We start from the raw sequence: 21464 nt of genomic DNA, 5'->3' as shown, positions 1-21464 counted from the left end.
TCATGCCTACCACCTGTGAACATCTTCTAAATCTCTGCCCTGTGCCACCTTCTCCTTTTATATTATTTGCTTGGCAATTGCATCAACTCCTGTGTAAAAAGTTAATTATCATCTTTATATAAATGATTTATCTACTCCTAACCTCTCTCCTGACCTGGATTCTTCCATGTCCATCTGCATCTCTATTGTCCATCTCAAACTGGAGGTCATGTAGTCAATTTAAAATCAACATATCCAAAACTGAACACATTAGCTTTTCCTCAAAACCTGCCTCTCTTCCTAACTTCCCTATTACTGTCAAGGATACCATCATCATCCCAGTTACCCAGGCTTGCAATCTAGGTATCATCCTTGATCAGTTATTCTCATATATGTTTAACAGCTCTCTGGGAAAAGGAGGAGGGTGGCAAGGTATGAATGGCACACTGAAGTTTTATCTGCAGTATTAACTGCATTAATACTAATTAATTATGCATTAAAATTAATTTAAAATGCATTCATCTGCATTAATTTCTCTCACTTTCTTAGGTCTAGACAATCAACAAAACAATAAATCAAGCCCTGATTTGTAGCCCATTTCCCAAATTTAAATGCTCACATTAAAAAAATTTAATAATCAACTCTTGTTAACTGGCTCAGGCACACCTTTGTATTTTTTCTCTTCATTCTCACTTCAATATGCAATGTCTTGTCAAATCCTGTTGAAACACTTCTTGCTATTTGCCCTCTTTTCTCATCTGACATTACTGCCACCGGGCTAGAAGCCCACATCACCTCATGCCTAGACTATTGCAGTTGCCTTTAGGTTGGTCTCCCTGTCTCCCTCTTGGTCTCTGGCGAGTTTCCCTTTTAAATGTCCCACTCCAGTCTATCCTCTACTCAGCTGCCAAAGTTATCTTCCCAATGACTAAGTCATCCCCAATTCAATAAACTTCAGTGATCCTCTTTTACCCCATGATCCAATATAAAATACTCTGTTTGGCTTCTAAAGCCCTCAAAACCTGGTCCCTTCACATCTTTCCAGTGTTCCTATTATAATTTACTCTTGTTTACTCTGCTATATGGTGACACTGTCCTCCTTGCTATTCCTTAAAAAAAAAAAATTCAATCTCTTTACTCTTTGTATTTTCAATGGTGCTCTCACTCCCATGCCTGGAATTCTTTCTCTCCTGATCTCCACCTCCTGGCTACTTTCACATCACAGCTCAGTTTTCCCCAACTGCAAGGAGATCCTCCTTAATATGCTAGTCTTTCCCTTTGGATTTATCTCCAATTTACCCAGGATTTATGTTGTTTGCACATGGTTTACATGTTGTCTCCCTGACTAGATTCTGAGTTCCTTGAGGACAGGAGCCATGCTTTTTGCCTTTCTTCATATTTCCAGTGCTTGGCACATAGTAGTTGCTTAATAAATGCTTCTTGATATGACTTGACTTAAAGGTCCAACTCAGCTACCACTTTACTACATTCATTTCCCCATAACACCAACTAAAAGTGATCTCTCAGGGCAGCTAAATGACTTAGTAGATAGAGAACCAGGCCTGGATTTGGGAGGACCTGGGTTCAAATTTGGCCTCAGACATGTCCTAGCTGAGTGACTCTGAGCAAGTCACTTAACCTTAGTTATCTAGCTCTTACTGCTCCTCTGCCTTGGGATGAATATTTAGTATTGATTCTAAAACAGGAGGTACCATGATATAGGTTATACTTGTGTTATCATGAGATACACATTTCCATGTTGTGGAAGAAGACACATATTGTTTATACTAGAGAAAAGGGGTTTTTTTAAAGTGATCTCTTAAATTGCAAACAGCACATTGCTTTGACTTTTGCCTTGTATTACTCTTGCCTTTGTATCATAATTATATTCTCATGCTGCTACTGCTGGGCACTGGACACCTAGCAAACATCCATCCATTAGCACTTCAAAAGCTATAATAAACATTCCCCTGTGTTGCATATGTGATACAAAGCACTACACAAGGAAAACAATACTTTCCTCCTTCAATGATGTGCTTCAATCTGCATTCATACTCTGAAGTCAAATACTTCCAAAATTTCATAGCAAAGGAAAATAATACCTCTAATGATTGCAATAAAGTAAATAGGAAGAGTAACACTGAACTTTGCATAGCTATAGGGACCAAGCTGGTTTCAGAGAAGAGATGAGAAAACGTACCTCCTTTCTATGGATGTAGAACACTGAATACACTGAATAGACTTGGTTAGTGTATCAGTCAGTTTCATATTTATTATAAGGAATGTCTCACAGTATAGGGAAGGTATGATGGAACCTATTAGGAAATAAAGGTAACATGAAAGCAAAACATAATTTTCTTGAAAAAAAGCTTAAGACTCAAAAAGTTTTAATGATTTATTGAGAGTCACACAACCAGTAAGTGAGAAATAAAGCCCAAGGCAACTAACATGAAAGTCCGGTGCATATGCTAATACAACATTCTATTTAGCTCTCTAGGAAATTGATTTAAAACGCCATTTTGAAAGAAAATACAGCTTAGATAATCAATTAGGCTTATATTATACTGGTATAACACTGTTAAAGTTATATGGTATAGTTGAGGAGATAAAATATGGTAGAAAGAACATTTGATTTCAGTATAGTCAAACGACATTGACTTGAGCCTGAGCTCTGCAGTTTATCAATTATGTGACCAGGTCATTTTCCTCATATATAAAAATAGGGATCATAATGCTTCTAATTCCTATATCACAATGCTATTTTAGGTAAATTGCTTTGTAAACTGAAAGGGGAAAGGTTAATTCCAACTACTATTCATACCTTCGCTCAAGTGGTGTCTTAGTTTCAGCCCCTGTAAAATTAGGGGGTTAGATTAGGTGAACTTCACGGTGCCCTCGAGCTTTAAAAGCTTTGGTTTTTGTTATTATCTTATTGTTTTCACATATGGCATCTATCCTCTCTAAATACTGCCTAAAGTCAATGAGTGCTTGTTCTTTGAAAATTGAGTTAGAACCTAAGCCAATCCTTAAAGGCTCCATGGTCAGAAAGTACATGCTAAGACATGAAGAGAATTAGGAAATCAGTGCTAAGCTAATTCTAAGAGGCTTTTGGCCTATTCACCTGTTTACAGTAGAAGACAAAGGCCATAACAGAAGCCAAAAGAGCCTGACAATCAGAAGAATAATTAGGTAGAGATTGGAGACAGTAATCTAAGGGATTCCAAAGGCATAATATAAATTCCCCAGTTTCCTAAGTTTAGGGGATTGTGTGAGTGAGCAATTTGTATATCTCTGATATCATAATTCTATAAGTTCAAAATTCATTTCATTTCTGTTCATCTGGGGCCTGTCTTTAATATTTCACTCTATCTCTGTCTGACTGCCCTTCCTAAGAACATTTGGTGTGTCTGGCTTACAGTTATATTTTCCTTTGCTTTCAGGACAGTGGATCAGGCGATAACAGCTGTGTTGAAGAAATATTGCGGGTAGGAACTTTTTAAAATCCCATCTATCATGTTTTTGGGCATATAATCTAAATGGGAACAAAGTAGGAAGTACTAGACCCATGATGCCTTCCATACTCCCTATCCTTAACTGTTAAATTTTAAAACACACATTTTATCACTATTTTTGCTATCCAGATAATGTTTTCTGTCATAATACTTCTGGAAGGAGGCCAGATGAGCTACAGGATGCCATGGTTTCTTGGCAGAGTCAAGGGTGACCCTATATTGAAGTGATCACTTCAGAAGATAGAAGGATAGAATTATTAATGAAAATATATACTGTTGTTCACATTTGAATGCCTCTATGTTTCACACCAGTATTTAAAATCATCCTTTAATGGTCTGTACCTTTCAAGTAAGGCAAGAGTTGGCTTGCTATTTTTCATCCTAAACTTAATTAGAATTGGTAGCACTCCAGTGAGAAGGTAGTGCTCAGTGTCTGATAAATTATTTTCATATTGTTTTGCATATCATTATTATCCTTATTACTATTTGTATTTCAAAATTCTTCATCACAGTCACCTTTATTTTGTGTTCATTGTGTGAACCAGTTTCACACTCAGATTGGGCTAGGTTAGGATATCTTTCCATATTGAGTGTTTCCTTAAGTAGACAAACTTATAATCAGGGTGTCATCCACCACCCATATTCTTCACTCATATTTTCTTTTTCAGAGTAGTAACCTAATAATTTGCATTTCTCAGAAAGCTTATATTTTACTGGGCAAAACACCAAGACAAATTAGACCAGATGGTATGGCAAATCCCAGCAGGAGAAAAAAACCCTTCATTTTAATATGTTTCCATCTTTTGGACATCCTACACACTTTTTTCTAGAATTGTATTGAATTATAGTGATATAGTTATTTGGTTTAGAATTCTACATTAGCAATCATGCTATTCCCAAAGGCAGGTTTCTTTCTTACAGATATTGTCAAATAATCATATGTCTCTCAAAGAGGCCAAATACTTTATTTAAGATTGATCTGATGAGTGTCTTGTGATTTTTATTCCTGGCAGTTTAACTTAGAAAACATTTGTCAAAGCAGTCAGGTCCTCCCCTCCCTGCCTTTTCTGATATTGAAATGTGCATTAAATGATTCCATCTTCTTCATTCTAGTGTTTGTTTCAGATTAAGTTCAACCAATTAATTCATCAGTAAATATTTATTAAGTACTTATTATGTGCCTTAAGGCACTATCCTGACTCGAGTTTCTCTCTTTCTCTCTGTGTCTCTGCCTCCCTCTCTTCCTCTCTTCCTCCTTCTCTCCCTCCCTTTCTCTCTCTGTCTCCCTCTTTTTTTTGTTTTTAGTGATGTCTATGCACAATATATGAAATACTACAAAGAGACAAATTCTTATCATACTCTGAAATCAATTTTTTTCTTAAGTAGAAAGATTTTCCTCTCTTTCTTTCCCCCATCTCATTCCTGATGATAAGATGGGAAATGGTTATTTCATCTTTTTCCTCTATGCTTAAAAGGTGTTTGCAGTTTTTGTAAGGAATTCAGTATTATATACACCCAGAGCACATTATTTACTTAAAATAAAATGGCCAAAATAAAACAAAGGACTCCTATCATCAGAGTTTGAAAGTATATTGTTCCTAAAAAATACATTTTCATGTAGCTTAGTCACTGTCCATAGTACTGAACTTCAACTACCCTGGTCTCATATATCCTGCCATATCTAGTACCACCAAAATTATGCCAGTGCCTCCAACATTGCCAAAGTGTCTGGGGAGTGAATTGAGTATAGAGAAGAAGAAAATAATCTCCAATAGAATTAAAGAACAGTTTTAAAAGAACTATCTAAGTTAAAACTTTGTCAGTTAATGGTATTGTGAATATGTAATAATAAAGCACTCTGGTTAACACAGTTTTTTAAATAACACTTTAGATGGCAATATGGTAAAGGAGCCTAGGAATAGCCAGAAGCCAGGGTAGTAAAAACAGCAAGCTAGACTTCCTTGTACCCTCACATTTCTTGGTGATAGTGTGAGTGAAGTGTCTGGACAGAGTAAACATGGAAGTGACAACTGGCCCAAGAAATTGCATGTATATGATGGTGATACTCTTATCTAGGCATATGTTCTGAAATATTAAGGTAATCAAATAAATTCAACCTAACACAATCTATTCAATTCAACAATCCATTATTAAGGACATGTTCAAAATACCAGGCTAGCCAGGAGACACACAAAGACAAAAGTACTGTAAGCCTATCCCTCAATTGGCTTACTTTCTACTGGACATTCTGAAACATGTTTTCTTTGCCAGGTTTCCTTCCAAAGAGATTGAGAATTTTACTTACCTTTAGTCTGGTACTCTCCCTCCCTCCTTTTCTTCCTTCTTTCCTTCTTTTCCTTCCTCCCTTCCTTCCTCCCTTCCTTCCTTTCTTCTCTTCCTTTCTTCTCTTTTCTTCCTTCCTTCTCTTCCTTCCTTCTTTCTCTTCCTCCCTCTCTTCCTTCCTTCCTTCCTCCCTCCCTCCCTCCCTTCCTTCCTTCCTTCCTTCCTTCCTTCCTTCCTTCCTTCCTTCCTTCCTTCCTTCCTTCCCGACTCTCTCTATTTATTTGCAAACTAGTACCTGGATAAAACAGATAGGTCCATTATAACCGGACTTCCAAAAGAGGATGTGTAAGTGACTTAACACCCCTGTCATTTAGTTGTCTTTGAATTCTGTATTAAGCAGTAAAATGAAAGAAGTGATTTCATTTCTATTCTGAGGGTAGAAGTTCTAAGAAATAATTTTAAATCAAAAGCAATTTTTAAAAAATTGGTATACTTTGTTTCGACACATCAATCACATTCCAGTAATTTTTAATTAACTATAAATTGCTTCATTCTCTTTGGTGGAAAACCCCTGATAACTCCCTGGCTGTCAACTGTCAATGNCCAGGAAGACACAAGTTCAAATCCATACTCAGACACTTACTAACCAAATGACCCTGGGCAAGTCACTTAACCCTATTTGCCTCACTTCCTTTATGTAAGAAATAAAATTAATATAGAGTGATAAAATTAAAAATATCATGGTTTCAAAGGGTTGATTGAAAGCCATTTAGAAAAATGAAGCCACATGCCTGTTGAGTTACTTTAAAATATGCAGGCCCTGTTGCATCTTCCTTCCATCTTGGCTCCTGCTCCCAAGGCAGAAAAGAGCAAGTACCAATCCCGTCCTCAGTCTTTATACTCCTGTTTACGTTATTAGACTTCCTGTATACGTGATTATGCAAGAGGAATCATGGGAAATGTAGTTTGAAAGAGATCTAAATGTTCACAAGAAGTTTAGACCAGGAACCTCAAAATAAGTTCAAGGACTTCCAAATTTCCAATATCACACTTATCTGTAAAATGAGCTGGAAAAGGAAATGAAAAAAACACTAGTATCTTTGCCAAGAAAATCTCAAATGAGGTCACAAGGAGTCAGACACAACAAAAAATGACTAAAAGACAAACAAAATAAAAGCAAAAACTTGTCTCTTAGAATGTCTTGCCTTATATTGTTAGACTTATTTTTACTATATTTATCCTGTCCTTCCCATCTGAATTATAAGCTCGTTAAAATCATATATCATGTGTTCCTTCTTGTTGTATTCCCCAGAGCACTTAACCCAGCACCTTGCACTTAGTTATCATTCATAGAGGTAGAGGGGACCTTGGAGTCATCTAGTTCAATCACCTCATTTTGTAGAGAGGTTAAGTGATTGGCCTAAGGTCATAAGTAGTAAGTAGCAAGATTTAAACATAGGTCTTCCAACTCCAATGCAGTGTAGGCAGTAAATAACCATTTATTGTTTGATTTCACATTTATGTTGTGAGGTGTTATCTCATTTTAAATAAAAGAAACAAGCGTAACAGAGAGGGAACTTATTCTCAATGCTAAACATTTGGAGTCAGGCCACAATCAGGCTGGAGTTTCTTTGACTAGTTCACAGTTCCCCTGTAAATTCATTCATTTGTTTTACACAGCATTGCTTCCATTAGGGAAGAAGTGCACCAGCCAAATGGCAAAATCAATCGTGGCATAAATATAGTGAAGCACCCATACAGCACCTCATTATCGTAAGTAAAATAAGCTCTAAAAGTAAAGCTAAAATAAAGGCCTATAGAAACATCTGAAATGGATGTTTATTAGGATGCCTACATCCTGGTAAAAAAAGAGCACCGTACTAGTAGCCAGAAAACCAGAGTTCTTGGCTTGACCATAATAATAGTTATCTTGAACAAATCATGTCACTTCTCTAGAACTCAGTTTTAGCATCTGTAAAATTGGACTTGGTGACCTTTAAGCTCTAATACTTTATGATTATGTAAAGGTAAGAAATACTAGGTTGTTTATGAGTAGATTATATGACTTTACAGGGTAGTGTGTTTATTAAATAAAATAAATTTATCCTCTCTCTCTCACTTTCTATGTCTCTCTATCTCTGTCTCTTTCTTTTTCTGTCTATTAGAAGTTACAAAAGTGATATTAATAATAAGCGGGGGGGGGCAGTTAAGTGGCTCAGTGGATAGAGATCTAAGCCTGGAGACAGTAGGTCCTGTGTTCAAATTTAGCTTCAGATACTTCCTAGCAGTATGGGCAAGTCACTTAATTCCAACTGCCCAGTCATTACCTGCCTTCTGCCTTGGAACTGATACTTACTATCAATTTTAAGACAGATGGTAAAAGTTTATTTTTAAAGAAATAAATGGGATACAAATTTGAATATCTTTTTTAATGTTAGAGTTTTGTGAGATCACATGAAAAATTAGCTACCAGAAGGGCTGAAGAGTAGGATCAGGGGAGGAGGAAGGGAATAAGCATTTATGTAGGGCCTACTATGTGCCAGACACTTTACACATATTATTTCATTTGATCATCACAATAACCTTGCAAGATGCTGTTATCATCCCTATTTTATAGTTGAGGAAACTGAGGCAAACAGAAATTAAGGGACTTTTCCAGGGTTACATGGCTAGTGGTTGAAACAGGATTTGAACTCAGGTCTTCCGACCTTCAGACCCCAAGCTTTATCCTCCATACCACCTAGCTGCCAATTAGAGATCAGGAAAGGATTTATAGGGAGAGGCAGGCTTCAAAAGTTATGCAAGGGTATCAACTGCAGAGTCATGGGTCAAAGTATGGGGAATAATATGAGCAAAGATATGGGGGATAGAACATTATGAGGTATGTTCAGAGGATGATAATATCTAATTTTTCTGGAGCAATAGAGTACATGAGAGGAACTCTGTGAGACAAAACTCAAAAACCTCTGCTAAATTTTATTTCTCTTGAGCTTTGGTATAAAAACAATCTCCAGGAGTTAAGTCCTGGGCTAGGGTAGAATCAGGGAGACCCACTTCAATTCACAATCTATTCTAGTAATTCCACTTCCATGTATGGGCTAAAGGTGAACAGTGGCCTGGGGCACACATTAGTTTGAAAGGCATGCCTTTGGGCTCTAGTTCTCTTTTCTATGACATATGCCATTTGGCAACAATGACAAGTTCAAAAATGACTTGGAAAAGAGGATAAATGGAATGCTAATCCAAGTATATATATGAACTCTGTGAGAATTAAAGTTTCAGAGTTAATGAAGAACATTCTTAGAAGGTTTGATTTAGTATTTTTTCATGTACCAGTTAGCCCTGGAAGTATTGAGTTCCCCATCACTGGAAATCTTTAAACTGAAGTTCTGTAACCATTTGTTGGCAATATTTTAAAGGAGATTCCTGATCAGCTATGGTTTGTACTATATGATCTCTGAGACAACCTTCAGGTGATGAGATTTGGTAATTCTGATTCTGTAATTCTGTGTGTGCTATGGATATAGACACACACAAATAATAAAAATTGAAGGGGGGAATTACATGGCACTGGTGATGTTCTTCTGCTTAATGATGTTCAGTGTTATTAGTTCCATCATTATTGTGACATTGGTAAAGGTAAAAGAGACCAGAAAATATTTTATGGGCTAAATGGAAGACAATATAGTCTTCTTTCCAGGCTTTTTCAAAGGATCATATTCACAATTTCTTCTAAGTATACTTTAAAAACTGACTGTGCTGGGCTTTGACATAATTTTAGGGCATTAAACATACTCAAGATTTATTTTATCTGAGGTTCTAGCCTTGTAAAGTGTATCAACAATAACAACAAAAAGAAATGAAATGGTTGAAAATGAGCCAAAGAGAAGTGGTTTTCCTTAGTGCTGTAACACACATGCTATGCATGTGGTCGGCACTTAATGAAATGCTTTTGGGTGAATGAATGAAAGTTCAAATGCGGAGGAGGCACCTATTTATACAGAATAATACCTTTCAATAAAAGAACCTTCACATCTGTGATTAGAGTATGCGTGATTTAACATAATACATGTCATCAGCATATTTCATTGTGGTTTTCACAGCTTTCTCCTAGTTTTCTTTCTTACTCTAAATTTGAGTGCATCTCAGTTTTCATGAAACCAAGAGCATGGCAGCAACCCTTTAAGCCAAGCCAAAAATGGCAGGGCACTGGGTATATTTAACATCTCTGTCATGTTTTGCTATCTCGATTTTCTATTCATTGTTGTGTCTCATGTTCATTCTCTATGTGAGATTTGGGGTGGCATAATGGAAAGGAAACTGGATTTCAAAAGTCCCAGATTCAAGTGCCATTTCTCCCCAGTTCTATGTTTGACCTTGGAAGAGTCATTTCCTTCTCATTCTTCATTTCTTCATCTCTGCAGTAGAGGTAATAATGAAAGCAGATGTTCACATAGTGTTTTAAGCCCTTTATATATGCTGTCTCATTTGATCCTTAAAACAGCCCTAATGAGAAAACCATGACTTAAAGAGTTCAAGAGACTTGCTCATGACCATATAAGTAGTTGTTGTCATGAGTCCAGATATCTACTAGAAAAAGATCCAATATTCTTTTCAATATACACTACCTGCTTCCAATAAAATAAGTATAAAATATTTTAAAATTAAAGTACAATATTGGCCATAAAATTTTAGGACCTTAAATATAGAGCTGGAAGGGATGTCAGACACTGTATTTGTACAATAACATCTTTTTTTTAGCTTTTTAATATTTTATTTTTTCTTCCATTATGTGTAAAAGCAATTTTAACCTTGGTTTTTTTTAAAATTTGAACCAAATTCTCCCCCTCTTTCTATCCTTTCCTCCTTCCTGAGATGGCAAGCAATCTGATATAGATTTTACATGTGCGATAATGTAAAACATTTTTCCATATTAATCATTTGTATAAGAGAACTTGAACAAAAAAAGTAGAAAAATGAAGAAAGAAAAGGAAATAAAGTATCTTTCAGTCTGCATTCAGATTCTATCAGTTCTTTCTCTGGAGACAGATCTAAGATATATGTGTGTTTTTCTTCAGAAGTCATTGGAGATTGTCTTGGATCACTGTAATACAAAGAATAGATTAGCTAAGCATTCACAATTGTTCATCATATAATAGTGCTGCTACTGTGTGCAATGTTCTGGTTCTGCTCTCTTTTCTCTGTATCAGTTCATGTAGTCTTTCCAGGCTTTTCTTTCTTTCTTTTTTTTTTAAAACCCTTACCTTCAGTCTTGGAGTCAATACTGTGTATTGGCTCCAAGGCAAAAGAGTGGTAAGGGATAGGCAATGGGGGTTAAGTGACTTGCCCAGGGTCACACAGCTAGGAAGTGTCTGAAGCTAGATTTGAACCTAGGACCTCCCATCTCTAGGCCTGGCTCTCAGTCCACTGAGCCATCCAGCTGCCCCCTTTCCAGGCTTTTCTGAAATCATCCTCATCATTTCTTACAGCACAATAGTATTCATTACAATCATATACTACAACTTTTTCAGTCATTCCCCCTCTATTTGCAACTTTGTACCATCACAAAAAGAGCTACTCTAAATATTTTTGTACAAAGATATCTTTTTCCTTTTTTATTTTTTTTATCTCTTTGAAACTGAGGCCCAGTGAGGCTGAGTAACCTGCCCTAGATCATATAAGCAATAAGTAGCAGAGCTGTGATTTTAATGTTCTTTCAAATGTTATGAATTGCATCCTATACATGCTTGCTAATCTGGTGTGGCTCAGATATGCCATCCCATAAATAACAAGGGGTTCATTCAACCTTTCTCACTTTTTCATGATATCACAATGATATCAATAGAACACTGATTATTGATTATCTTCCTCACCTTTAGTACACGTCCATCCTACCTCCTTTTTCCAATCTTCTATTAATATGATTGCAACATTTTGTTCTGGCTCTTCTTAATTCTTTATTTGTTATGTTATGTAGTCTCCTTACAGTCAATGTGGTCCTCTCCATTGTACTTTAAGAGATACTCATTTTATAATTCTTCAGTCTATAGTGTGCTACAATGTGTAGCTATACTAAAACAAAGGAGGATATTGGTTTTGAACATTTGGACCTTTATTTTAGGGAGAAATTTAGGATCATTAGAGGCACTTGGAAATTTACCAAATACAATTCAAACTTCTCTTCTCCTTTCTAATTTTAGACCCAATTAATTGTCCATTTGAAGTATCAAAGATATATGTGTTTTGTATGTGTGTGTAATATTTATGAATACGTTCTTTAAGTTATTCAACTTACCATTTATCAGATCTGGACAAAAAGGCATTCTTCATCCACTTGTTTTTCCTTTGTGGATGATTAGGCTGAACTCTTTGAAATGGCAATGGTTCTTATCCTGGAGACTCTGCTATATTCCAGGGCTTCATGCGTATGCACATGTTATCTGCAAAGGATTTATCTTTCATGAGACAGAGCTTTTCATTTTGGTATGTAAGGTAAATATTATTAAATTAACTATTTAATGTTTCTCCATGACAGACTATAAGCTGAAGAAATGAAGTTTCTCATTAACTTGAAAATTTTTTAAAGTATCAGAACTAGAAATTGTTACTGATATTGATATTCTTTAAATACATTTAGGAAGTTTTATTTGTAACACTGAAAAGACACACAGACATTTATGTGCTTGAGAAACATAATTACACAAAATATTAAGGTCAATAAAATTCCACTTATTCTCAAACATACCCAAGATGTTCTCCTTGACAACTTTAATTGTAAAAGTAGGTTGTCTATTAGAACATTTTAAGCCCTTACTCTTGAAGCATATTTCAAGAAAACTTGAACCTTTTGTGTTTGCTACGTGTATCCTATTCTGATTATCTTTCATGAGACAGAGCTTTCCATTTTGATACGTAAAGAATAAAATACACAAGTTGAAAGAATCAAGGTAATGAATTGGCAAAGTAATTTTGTTAATTATCATGTTGCTGCTTTTGAATCTAGGCACTGCAAATCAATCCTAGTATGCTCTGCCCAAAGCTGTTCTAGTAAAATTTCTTACACATGCAGCCAAAGAGGGCTAGCTATACAGGATAGCTTTGGGGGTGAAATTGTATTTATAATACTGAAAATAACATGGAAGAAAATTCCCCTTAACTTCTACAAATTGCAGGCTGCTAAATTACAATGATTTGCTGCAAATTGCTATAGCACATGAACAGAAAAGTTTAGAATAATTCTCATTTTATAAAATGACAATTTTCTGAGGAAATACATGGAATTGAAGGGATAAAGACACTAAAAAGTTAGAATACCTTGATAATAATCACATATTTTAAAAAGATTGTTTACCTGTGGTGCTGATAACCACTTAGAATTGCAGAACTAAAAGGCTTTTAACAATCTAATTTTCTTTCTTTTATTTTTTTGCCATTAAATTTTATATGATGTTTTGCTGGTTCAAGTACATTTGATTTACTTGTATATTATTCATCTGCTTCTAAACTCACTCAGCACAATGAAACTTGGTTTGGGTTTTCAGCAAAGCAAAAAGAGATTTGAACTCAAATTTTCACTTCAGTTAACTTTAAAGATTCAGAACATTTTCACATGTTTCATACTTGTTTAATGGTTGTTTTATTCTAGATTTTTCATGTCTCCTATTTAAAAGCCCATGATTCTAGGATTGTTGTGAATAGAGAGATTACAGCAGCAAGAATCTTGCCTAGCCGGGCCCTTCAGCCTCACAAACGCAGCTCTTTCCAAGACACCAGTGTCTTTCCAGGTGTTGTCTGTGCCTTCACTGGTTATTTCTGCTTGCATCTTCACCACAGGACTATGCCCAAGTATGCCTGTCTTCCAGAGATCATCTCTTCACTAACAGAATTTTCTTAGCCTGCTTTTACTTTGAGAGAAGCAAATTATAAAAAGTAGTCAATCCCTTGGCCATTCTTATGGTTGTCTTTTTTTTTTTTTTAAAGGCAATGGGGGTTACGTGAATTGCCTAGGGTCACAAAGCTAGGAAGTGTCTGAGGCCACATTTGAATCCAGGACCTCCCATCTCTAGACCTGGCTCTCAATCCACTGAACCATCCAGCTGCCCCCCTTATGGTTGTCTTAAATACTACCTAGAACACATTTAGGGCTATGGGCTACAAAACATATTTTTATTTATTTTATTTTACTTTACATCAGTGGTTCCCAAACTTTTTTGGCCTTTCCAGAAAAAATATTACTTAGCCCCCTGGAAATTAATTTTTTTTTAAATTTTAATAGCAATTAATAGGAAAGATAAATGCACCAGTGGCCATCACCACCTCCCTGGATCGTTGCAGCACCCACCAGGGGGTGGTGGCACCCACTTTGGGAATCACTGCTTTACATAAATGGAGGCAGGACCCCCCCCCCCAAGGCTAACAGACTTGTGTATATTAGGGGAGGGTTAAGGATATGGGTGGGCCTACAACTTCATAATTATATTTTCCTAATTTTCCTACATAAGACGGTAGCTTTAACCATAGTCATTCATTGCAGCTTCAAACTCATTTTAGCATTTTCACAGGTACGTATAAATACACGTTATATCTTTACTTGCATCCTGTGCTACAGGAAAAAGTCTAGGGATCCTTACTTACAGATTACTTTACCCTTTAAATGCATGTTAAAGTACCTTGTGTTCCCGTATTTCTGGCCAAATTTCTGGACCTATTTAAAATATCTTCCAAGACAAAAAACTTCTATTATCCATGCCCTGTTATTATGAGATTCTCCTTAATACTCGTGGTGCCCTCCCTCAGTGGATTATCTTGTATTGCTTTTGTTTATACACAATTGTTTTCATGTTGTCTCCCCCACTGGACAGTATGCTCCTTGAGAGCTAGAACTCGTTCTTGCCTTTCCACGTATCCCCAGTGTTTAGCACGTTTACTCTCTAAGCTAGCATGCTTAGCAGATGCCTAATGAAGGCTTATTGACTGACCTGAAGCTGCTTAGGTAGGCCCAGTAATGGTCTATGGAATCATTGAAAGGGACTTCAGAGGCCATTATATTCCATCCCCTCCCCTTCACATTACAGGTAAGGAAACTGATGCTTCAGGACATCAAATGATTTAACCATATATAACTATAAAATGGCTTTCAAAGAAATAATGTAATATGCTTTGCCACACTAGCTAATACGACATCATCAGATGCTTACTTTGACACATTTGGTTTGTGAATCATTTTGCCATCCCCTTGAATAACACTGCATTATTTGACTTAAAAGAAGAGGTTATTTGGTCGGTTCTCCCAATATGCTTTTGAACTTTCTATAACACATTATGTGTACAAAAGAGACCATACTTTAAAAACATTTAATGAGCATTTTAAGCCTTTCAAAGTTCCCTAAAATTGTTTGCTGTGACCAAAAACACATAACCCTTAAAACCCATCAATGTGCTGCTTCTCTGCAGAGTAACCTGCAAAAACGAATCCAGGAGGCTCAAAAGAATTGTGCTTCAAATGAGACAGTCATCCAAAAATCGCTATTGCAAATGACCAGAGAGTACAGAGGAAAACCAGCCACACTGGTGACTATCAGATTATAGGTAGAAAATAGATGGCAACAGCTCTCTCTAGACAGTGAGATAAAAAACCTCTGCTCTACTCTCCAAAATGCACATTTATCATTTGGCTTCTTGCAGTTCCCATTTCCTTGGTATGTTCCCGTGCCCTGGAGAAGTCAGTCATTGGGGAGGGGGGAATGGAGAAAGAAGGAAAGGAGGGAAAAATCAAGCTTTATGGGGGAGGTTTTGCATATACACATATATTAAACGTCATCTGGATTGTTTGTTTTATGCGATATTGGGAGCCCACTGTGATCTGGAGGGGAAAAAAAGGCTTGTGAATTAACTCTTAAATATTAAAATAGGAGATTATAGTGACTGGAGTCATCCACTAAGACCAGCAGCAGCCAGGGTTAGTGGAGATGATTAATCACCTCGGCACAAAAGGAGAGAAAAGGAGATTTGTTAAGAATAAGCAGGGGGCAGAATGTCAGCTCCGGGGGTGAAACAATTGTCCATTTAATAATGCATTTTTTAAAAGAGTGTACCACATCAAAAGCAAAACACACAGCTGTAGGAAAATGAAATGAGAAAGCATTAGGCAAAATATTTGTCTCAGTAGACAAATGTTTAGGAAACTGTATTAGTAAGCACTTCAGCTTGACTCTTTGAAAAATCACTGTGTTTTTTTCCCCCAGTGGTATGTAGTATATATCTATAAGCTAAGAGAGATCACGATCACATGTTGTTATTCAGTCATTTCAGTCATGCCTGACTCTTATTAACCCTTTTGAGATTTTCATGGCAAAGATCCTAGAGTAAGTTACCATTTCCTTCTCCAGCTCATTTTACAGGTGAGGAAACTGAGGCAAACAGGGTAAAGTGACTTGCCCTTAAGCACATAGCTAGTAAGTGTCTGAGGTCTTATTTGAACTCAGGAAGATGTCTTCCTGACTCCAGTTCCCATAATCTATCCCCTGCACCACCTAGCTGCCCTGACACTTACAGAGCACTTTTAAAGTTACCAAAGCATTTACTTATTTAAAAAAAATCTTTTGATAACTACACTTCCATGTAATTTATTTCTTTTGCTGTCCTCCATATTTTATGCATTTAAAAACATTATTCTGAAAAGCCCCTAGGCTTGTTTTACCAACCTGTCAAAGGGCCCCATGATACAAAAATGCTTAAGAACCTCAATTCTTGACCAAACCACAATATCAAGCTTACTTTGTCTTTACTACCTTCCTGGCTAACTCTATTCAGTTTATGTCATCCTACAGTCTCATTAGTACTTTGACTTTTTTCAGCTGTAATTACTTGTGTTCCTTTGTAATTTTCTCGTATTTGTCCTATTTCATTGATTGATCTGTAGGTTCCTTGAGGGCAAGGGCTGTGTCTATTAATTTATCAAAATTATCTCACTAACTATATAACTAAATTGCCTAAGATGCTGTCAAATAAATGTCTCCCTTGTTCATTTTATAAAATAAATTATTGTGGATTTTTTTTGCTTAATTTTTCTTTAGATTTTGACCTTGGAATTATAGCCTATTCGTGTTCTTAGACTAGCATTTTCTTCTCACAGGATTAGCAGCATAAAAAATATTGGAAATTAACTTTTTTTAAAAAATTATTACCTTCTGTCATAGAATCTATACTAAGTCCTAAGGCAGAAGAACAGGAAGTGCTAGGCCACAGGAGTTAAGTGACTTGCCCAAGGTTATACTGCTTAGAAGTATCTGAAGTCGAATTAGAACCCAAGACCTCCTGTTTCAGGCCTGGTTCTCTTATCTACTGAGCCACTTAGCTCCCCCTTCAAAAAGTAACTTTTAAAGACCAATTCATTTGATGGGAAGAGGAATCGGACTTTATTTAAACCACTAGCCTAGTCCCACTGATAAATAGCCCAGGACTCAGAGAGGCCTTTGCACTTTGGTGTAAAGTTCTAGTAACCCCACCATTTGGTCCACACTGTTCTCTACTCCTCCATAGTGGGTTATCTCAGACAAACATATAAAGGGAAAAATCTACTGTAATATGAGAAATTTGGGAGTAGAAATTACATATACCTAGGAAAATTACAGGTACCCAGTTTAATTATAAGGTTCCTCTTGGGTTGAACCTGAGGCCAAATATGTAGTTCTACCCTGTATCACCCTAAATTGAGCTAAGTTATTTCTCTTAATCTCATTTCATGAGGAGAACTAGATCCTTTTCTGAATAGGTTTCAGGAATAACCCCTGAGTTCAAGTAGAAACTAATTTTAACTCAATCTAATAAGCATTTTTTAAGTACTTACTATGTAATAGACACTGTGTGTGGTGCTGGAGAAATGATGACAAAAAATACTCCTTATTCTCAAGAAACTTGAATATATTCCTTTTGATGACAGCCACTTGACACTCATCATATAGCTGGATTTTAGGACCAGAATTTTTTAAAATCTTCCCCTTGACCCAAAATCCATATCTGGTTGTTTTTGTGTTTTTTTTAAAATCCTTACCTTCTGTCTCAGAATCAATATTAAGTATCAACTCTAAGGCAGTAGAGTAGTAAGGGTTAGGCAATTGGGGTTAAGTGACTTGCCCAGGGTCACACAGCTAGGAAGTACTGGAGATTAGAACTGAATCTAGCTCTTCCTTACTCTAGGCTTGGCTCTCTGTCCACTGAGCCACCAACTGCTCCTCCATGTTTGTTTTTGCAGACTGCTATCTTAATTTCAGTTCCCCCTTGACCTCTCTCTTCAAGCCTTCTAAAATACCCTATGAACATTTTTGTCTCTTGGTTAAGTTAATACACCCTGACCTTGAACCCTCTTTATCTCTGGTTTATACCAATGATTTTATTCATTCTTTTTCTCCATCATATCTCCAAAAAAGCACTTCTGTGCTCAACATCAATTTAAAGTTACAAAACAACCATATTTTTTATTTTTTAAACCCTTACCTTCTGTCTTAGGATATACTGTGTGTATTGGTTTCAAGGCAGAAGAGCAGTAAGGGCTAGGCAATGGGGGTTAAGTGACTTGCCCAAGGTTACACAGCTAGGAAGTGTCTGAGGGCAGATTTGAACACAGGACCTTCTGTCTCTAGGCCTGGCTGTCCATCCACTGAGCCCACCTGGCTGACCCCAACCATATTAAACTTAAAACAGTGTTTTAAAGACTTTTTTGGGTATCATGGACCTCCTTCAATAGCTTGATGATACTTACAGATTCATAATGTTTTTAAAGACCTAAAATAAGTTGTACAGAATTACCAAGGAAACCAAATACACTGAAATACAATCATCAAAATATTTAAAATAAACAAAGTTTAGGGACAGTTAAGGAGCTCACTGGATAGATAAGCAGACCTAGAGAGGGAAGGTCTGGGTTCAAATCTAGCCTCAGATTTTTGCCAGTCCTGTGACCCTGGGTAAGTCACTAACCTCAATTACCTAGCTATGGCCACTATTCTGCCTTGGAACTGATACTTATCAATTCTAAGACAGAAGGTAAGAGTTTATTTTAATAAATAAATTAAGTTTATGAACTTCAGTTTTAGAAGCCATGCCTAAAGATCTTTTATCATTGAAACAAGGTTACATTTAGAGTAACCATGAAACAAGGATTGCCCAAGGCGAGCACATACAGATGGCTACATCCTATTGCCCAACTGAGGAGTTTGTTTTCAAGAAAGGGTGCTTAGTCTGGATAACTGCAGACTTCAGAATAAATCCAATTTGCCACTTGTTATGAATGAGTCAACTTGGAGACATTAAAGGGAAAAAAGTATGTATAATTGTCATTTTTTTTAGCTCTCCAAGAATCAGAGTTTGAAGAAGACATGGCAATGTTCTGGACTCAGAGCAGCTTTACTTCAGTAGAATTAGGAAGCATTCATTCACTATATAATGCAAAAAAAAAAATTACATGGTTTTTCTTATTTCCACATTGGTAACTTCTCCTATCAACCCAGTCTATGCAGATACACATTTTTAAGGGTTCAGAACTTTATGGATGACATGGTATGGTCTACATATAAGGAGCCCCAATGCGTCCTTCAGCCAAAAACCTTTTTGGAAACTAAAATAATGTCTTCATTGATCAGGCTGAAATAAGTATTTCATTTCCATTCATTAGAGGCGTGTCTCATTTTCAAAAGCTCCCGTGATACAAATAACTCAAACTTTTAATATAGGTGACAATGATTCTCATTGCTCAAGGATTCTTTGCTTTAAAGAAGGTTTAAAATAGAGTTCTTAGTAAGGCTCCTTAATTCACTGAAGCATAAATTTATATTACATTGATGTAGAGTTTGTGATGAGAGTTGTGGTGTGAGTGGAGTTAGAAATCTAGAGATGAAGTGTCAGGAGCCAATAGAAACTGAAGATGAGTAAATTATGTTCAGTTGAATTCAATATAATTGTTGAAAAGAGTGTGTCTCTGAAACATACAGTGTTCAAGTTTATTGGGCATTGTGATTCACTTGGCAAAAATATAATTCAGATATGGTATGTGTTTTATAAAAATGCAAGATAGGTTTATACTTCAAATGGGAGCAAAAGGAATGATGAGGAACACCTGGGCAAGGTCATTGGAAGTTGCAAATTTGTGATGTCATTAGACATCTGTATCTTCTTTGGCTTTTGGTGTCTCTTTTGTGTGTTAATAAACCTAAGTTCAAATCTAAATCTACCTTTAAGGTTTTTTTCATAGTTGTGTGATTAAAACATCACTTTCTCCAAAAAATTTCCCTCAATATATACTTTAAAGATGATTTTTAAAACTTTGGAAAAGAGATCTTCACATTGTATTTTTTTAACCCTTACTTTTCATCTTAGAATCAATACTGTGTATTGGTTCCAAAGCAGAAGAGCAGTAAGGGCTAGGCGATCAGGGTTACGTGACTTGCCCAGGGTCACACAGCTAGGAAGTGTCTGAGACCAAAGTTGAACCCAGGATCTCCCATCTCTAAGCCTGGCTCTCAATCCATTGAGCCACCCAGCTGTCCCCCTTACACTGTATTATAAAGCCTAGTCTGCTGTATTTCTAAGGATTATCTTATATTGTGCAATATTAAAATTTTTGTTGTTGTTCTGTACGTCTAAACCTTGTGGATTGGATTCTTGTCCAGATATTGATCAAGCTAAGTGGCTTTTTAGGTCCCAAACTAAGTCTGAGATATTATGATTTCAAATCACTTCAGTATTTAAAAATAAAGTTAATTAAACCACATTGTAGATTATTTTGAAAACTTCCTTACCTTCTCCTGGGCTTTATTCCCAAAACACATAGACTCTTAGACTTAAATATAATTTTAAATAATCCTGTTTTTAACAAACCTGTATAATTGGAAAAGCTCGTGCATGGATATTAAGGTCTAGAATTACTGTGAAAAAACTAAATAAGGATTTGTAAATATATATTTGAGAAATTTGGGGGGACAAGTATTACATTATTATTCTTTGTTATTGCTAAGGTTTTGTTTTTTTTTACTGAAGGGTACTCAACAGTATCACTAACTCAACATGTCAAAAATCCATTGAACAATGAATTAAAATCATCAGTCAATCAAGGGTCAAGTTCAGGAAATTCCCAAGACTCAGAATTGTGTAGATTGAAGGCCTCTATAGAATTCTAGTTTTGTATTAGTGAAAGGTGTGAAGAAAGTACTGCTTTTAAGTTCATTGTTGCATTGATATTTTCAACAGCTCCAAACTAAATCATTCAAAATGTGTCAGTTGTATTAAAAAAACAATGACAACAAAAAACAGACATAATTGATCTTGAAGGATGGAGAAATTTAAACTGAATCCCTCTAATTTTCAGGTGATTTCTTAGATACAGAAAAAATTTAGCCAGTTAAAATATTTTAAAATTTTCCTCCCTAGTTTCCCCTTTACTCTTCTTGAATTCCATGAATTTTGAACCTTGAGTAGAGCACATTTGAAATAATTGAGTCAAAATTTACTTAAAGTCAGGAATTGACAAACCTTGTTGGTGTTTTGCAGCAGGACCCAACTTTTTTCCTTTGAAAGGATCTGAGTTAGAGGTAGAACTGAACAGCATTGAAGCAAGGTCACCTTTAATGTATGTAAATGCTTCCTGTTCTTTGCTTCCTAGTACTTAATGTTTTATCTACATTCATTTAATTTTTG

The 21464-nt window shown here is 36.1% G+C and overlaps 1 protein-coding gene across 1 annotated transcript in view; it reads left to right on the top strand.

The window, feature by feature from the left end:
• Positions 1 to 21464, top strand: part of AFF3 (AF4/FMR2 family member 3) — a 673975-nt gene that overhangs the window by 351111 nt on the left and 301400 nt on the right. The window contains exon 5 of the mRNA XM_044669302.1: positions 3420 to 3464. Within this exon, the coding sequence (XP_044525237.1) occupies positions 3420 to 3464 (45 nt within the window). The remainder of the gene's footprint in view (positions 1 to 3419; positions 3465 to 21464) is intronic.

The sequence above is a fragment of the Gracilinanus agilis genome, chromosome 3 (genome assembly GCF_016433145.1).
Source record: "Gracilinanus agilis isolate LMUSP501 chromosome 3, AgileGrace, whole genome shotgun sequence".
NCBI classification, from domain to species: Eukaryota; Metazoa; Chordata; class Mammalia; order Didelphimorphia; family Didelphidae; genus Gracilinanus; species Gracilinanus agilis.
This window is presented reverse-complemented; position numbering and strand designations above follow the sequence as displayed.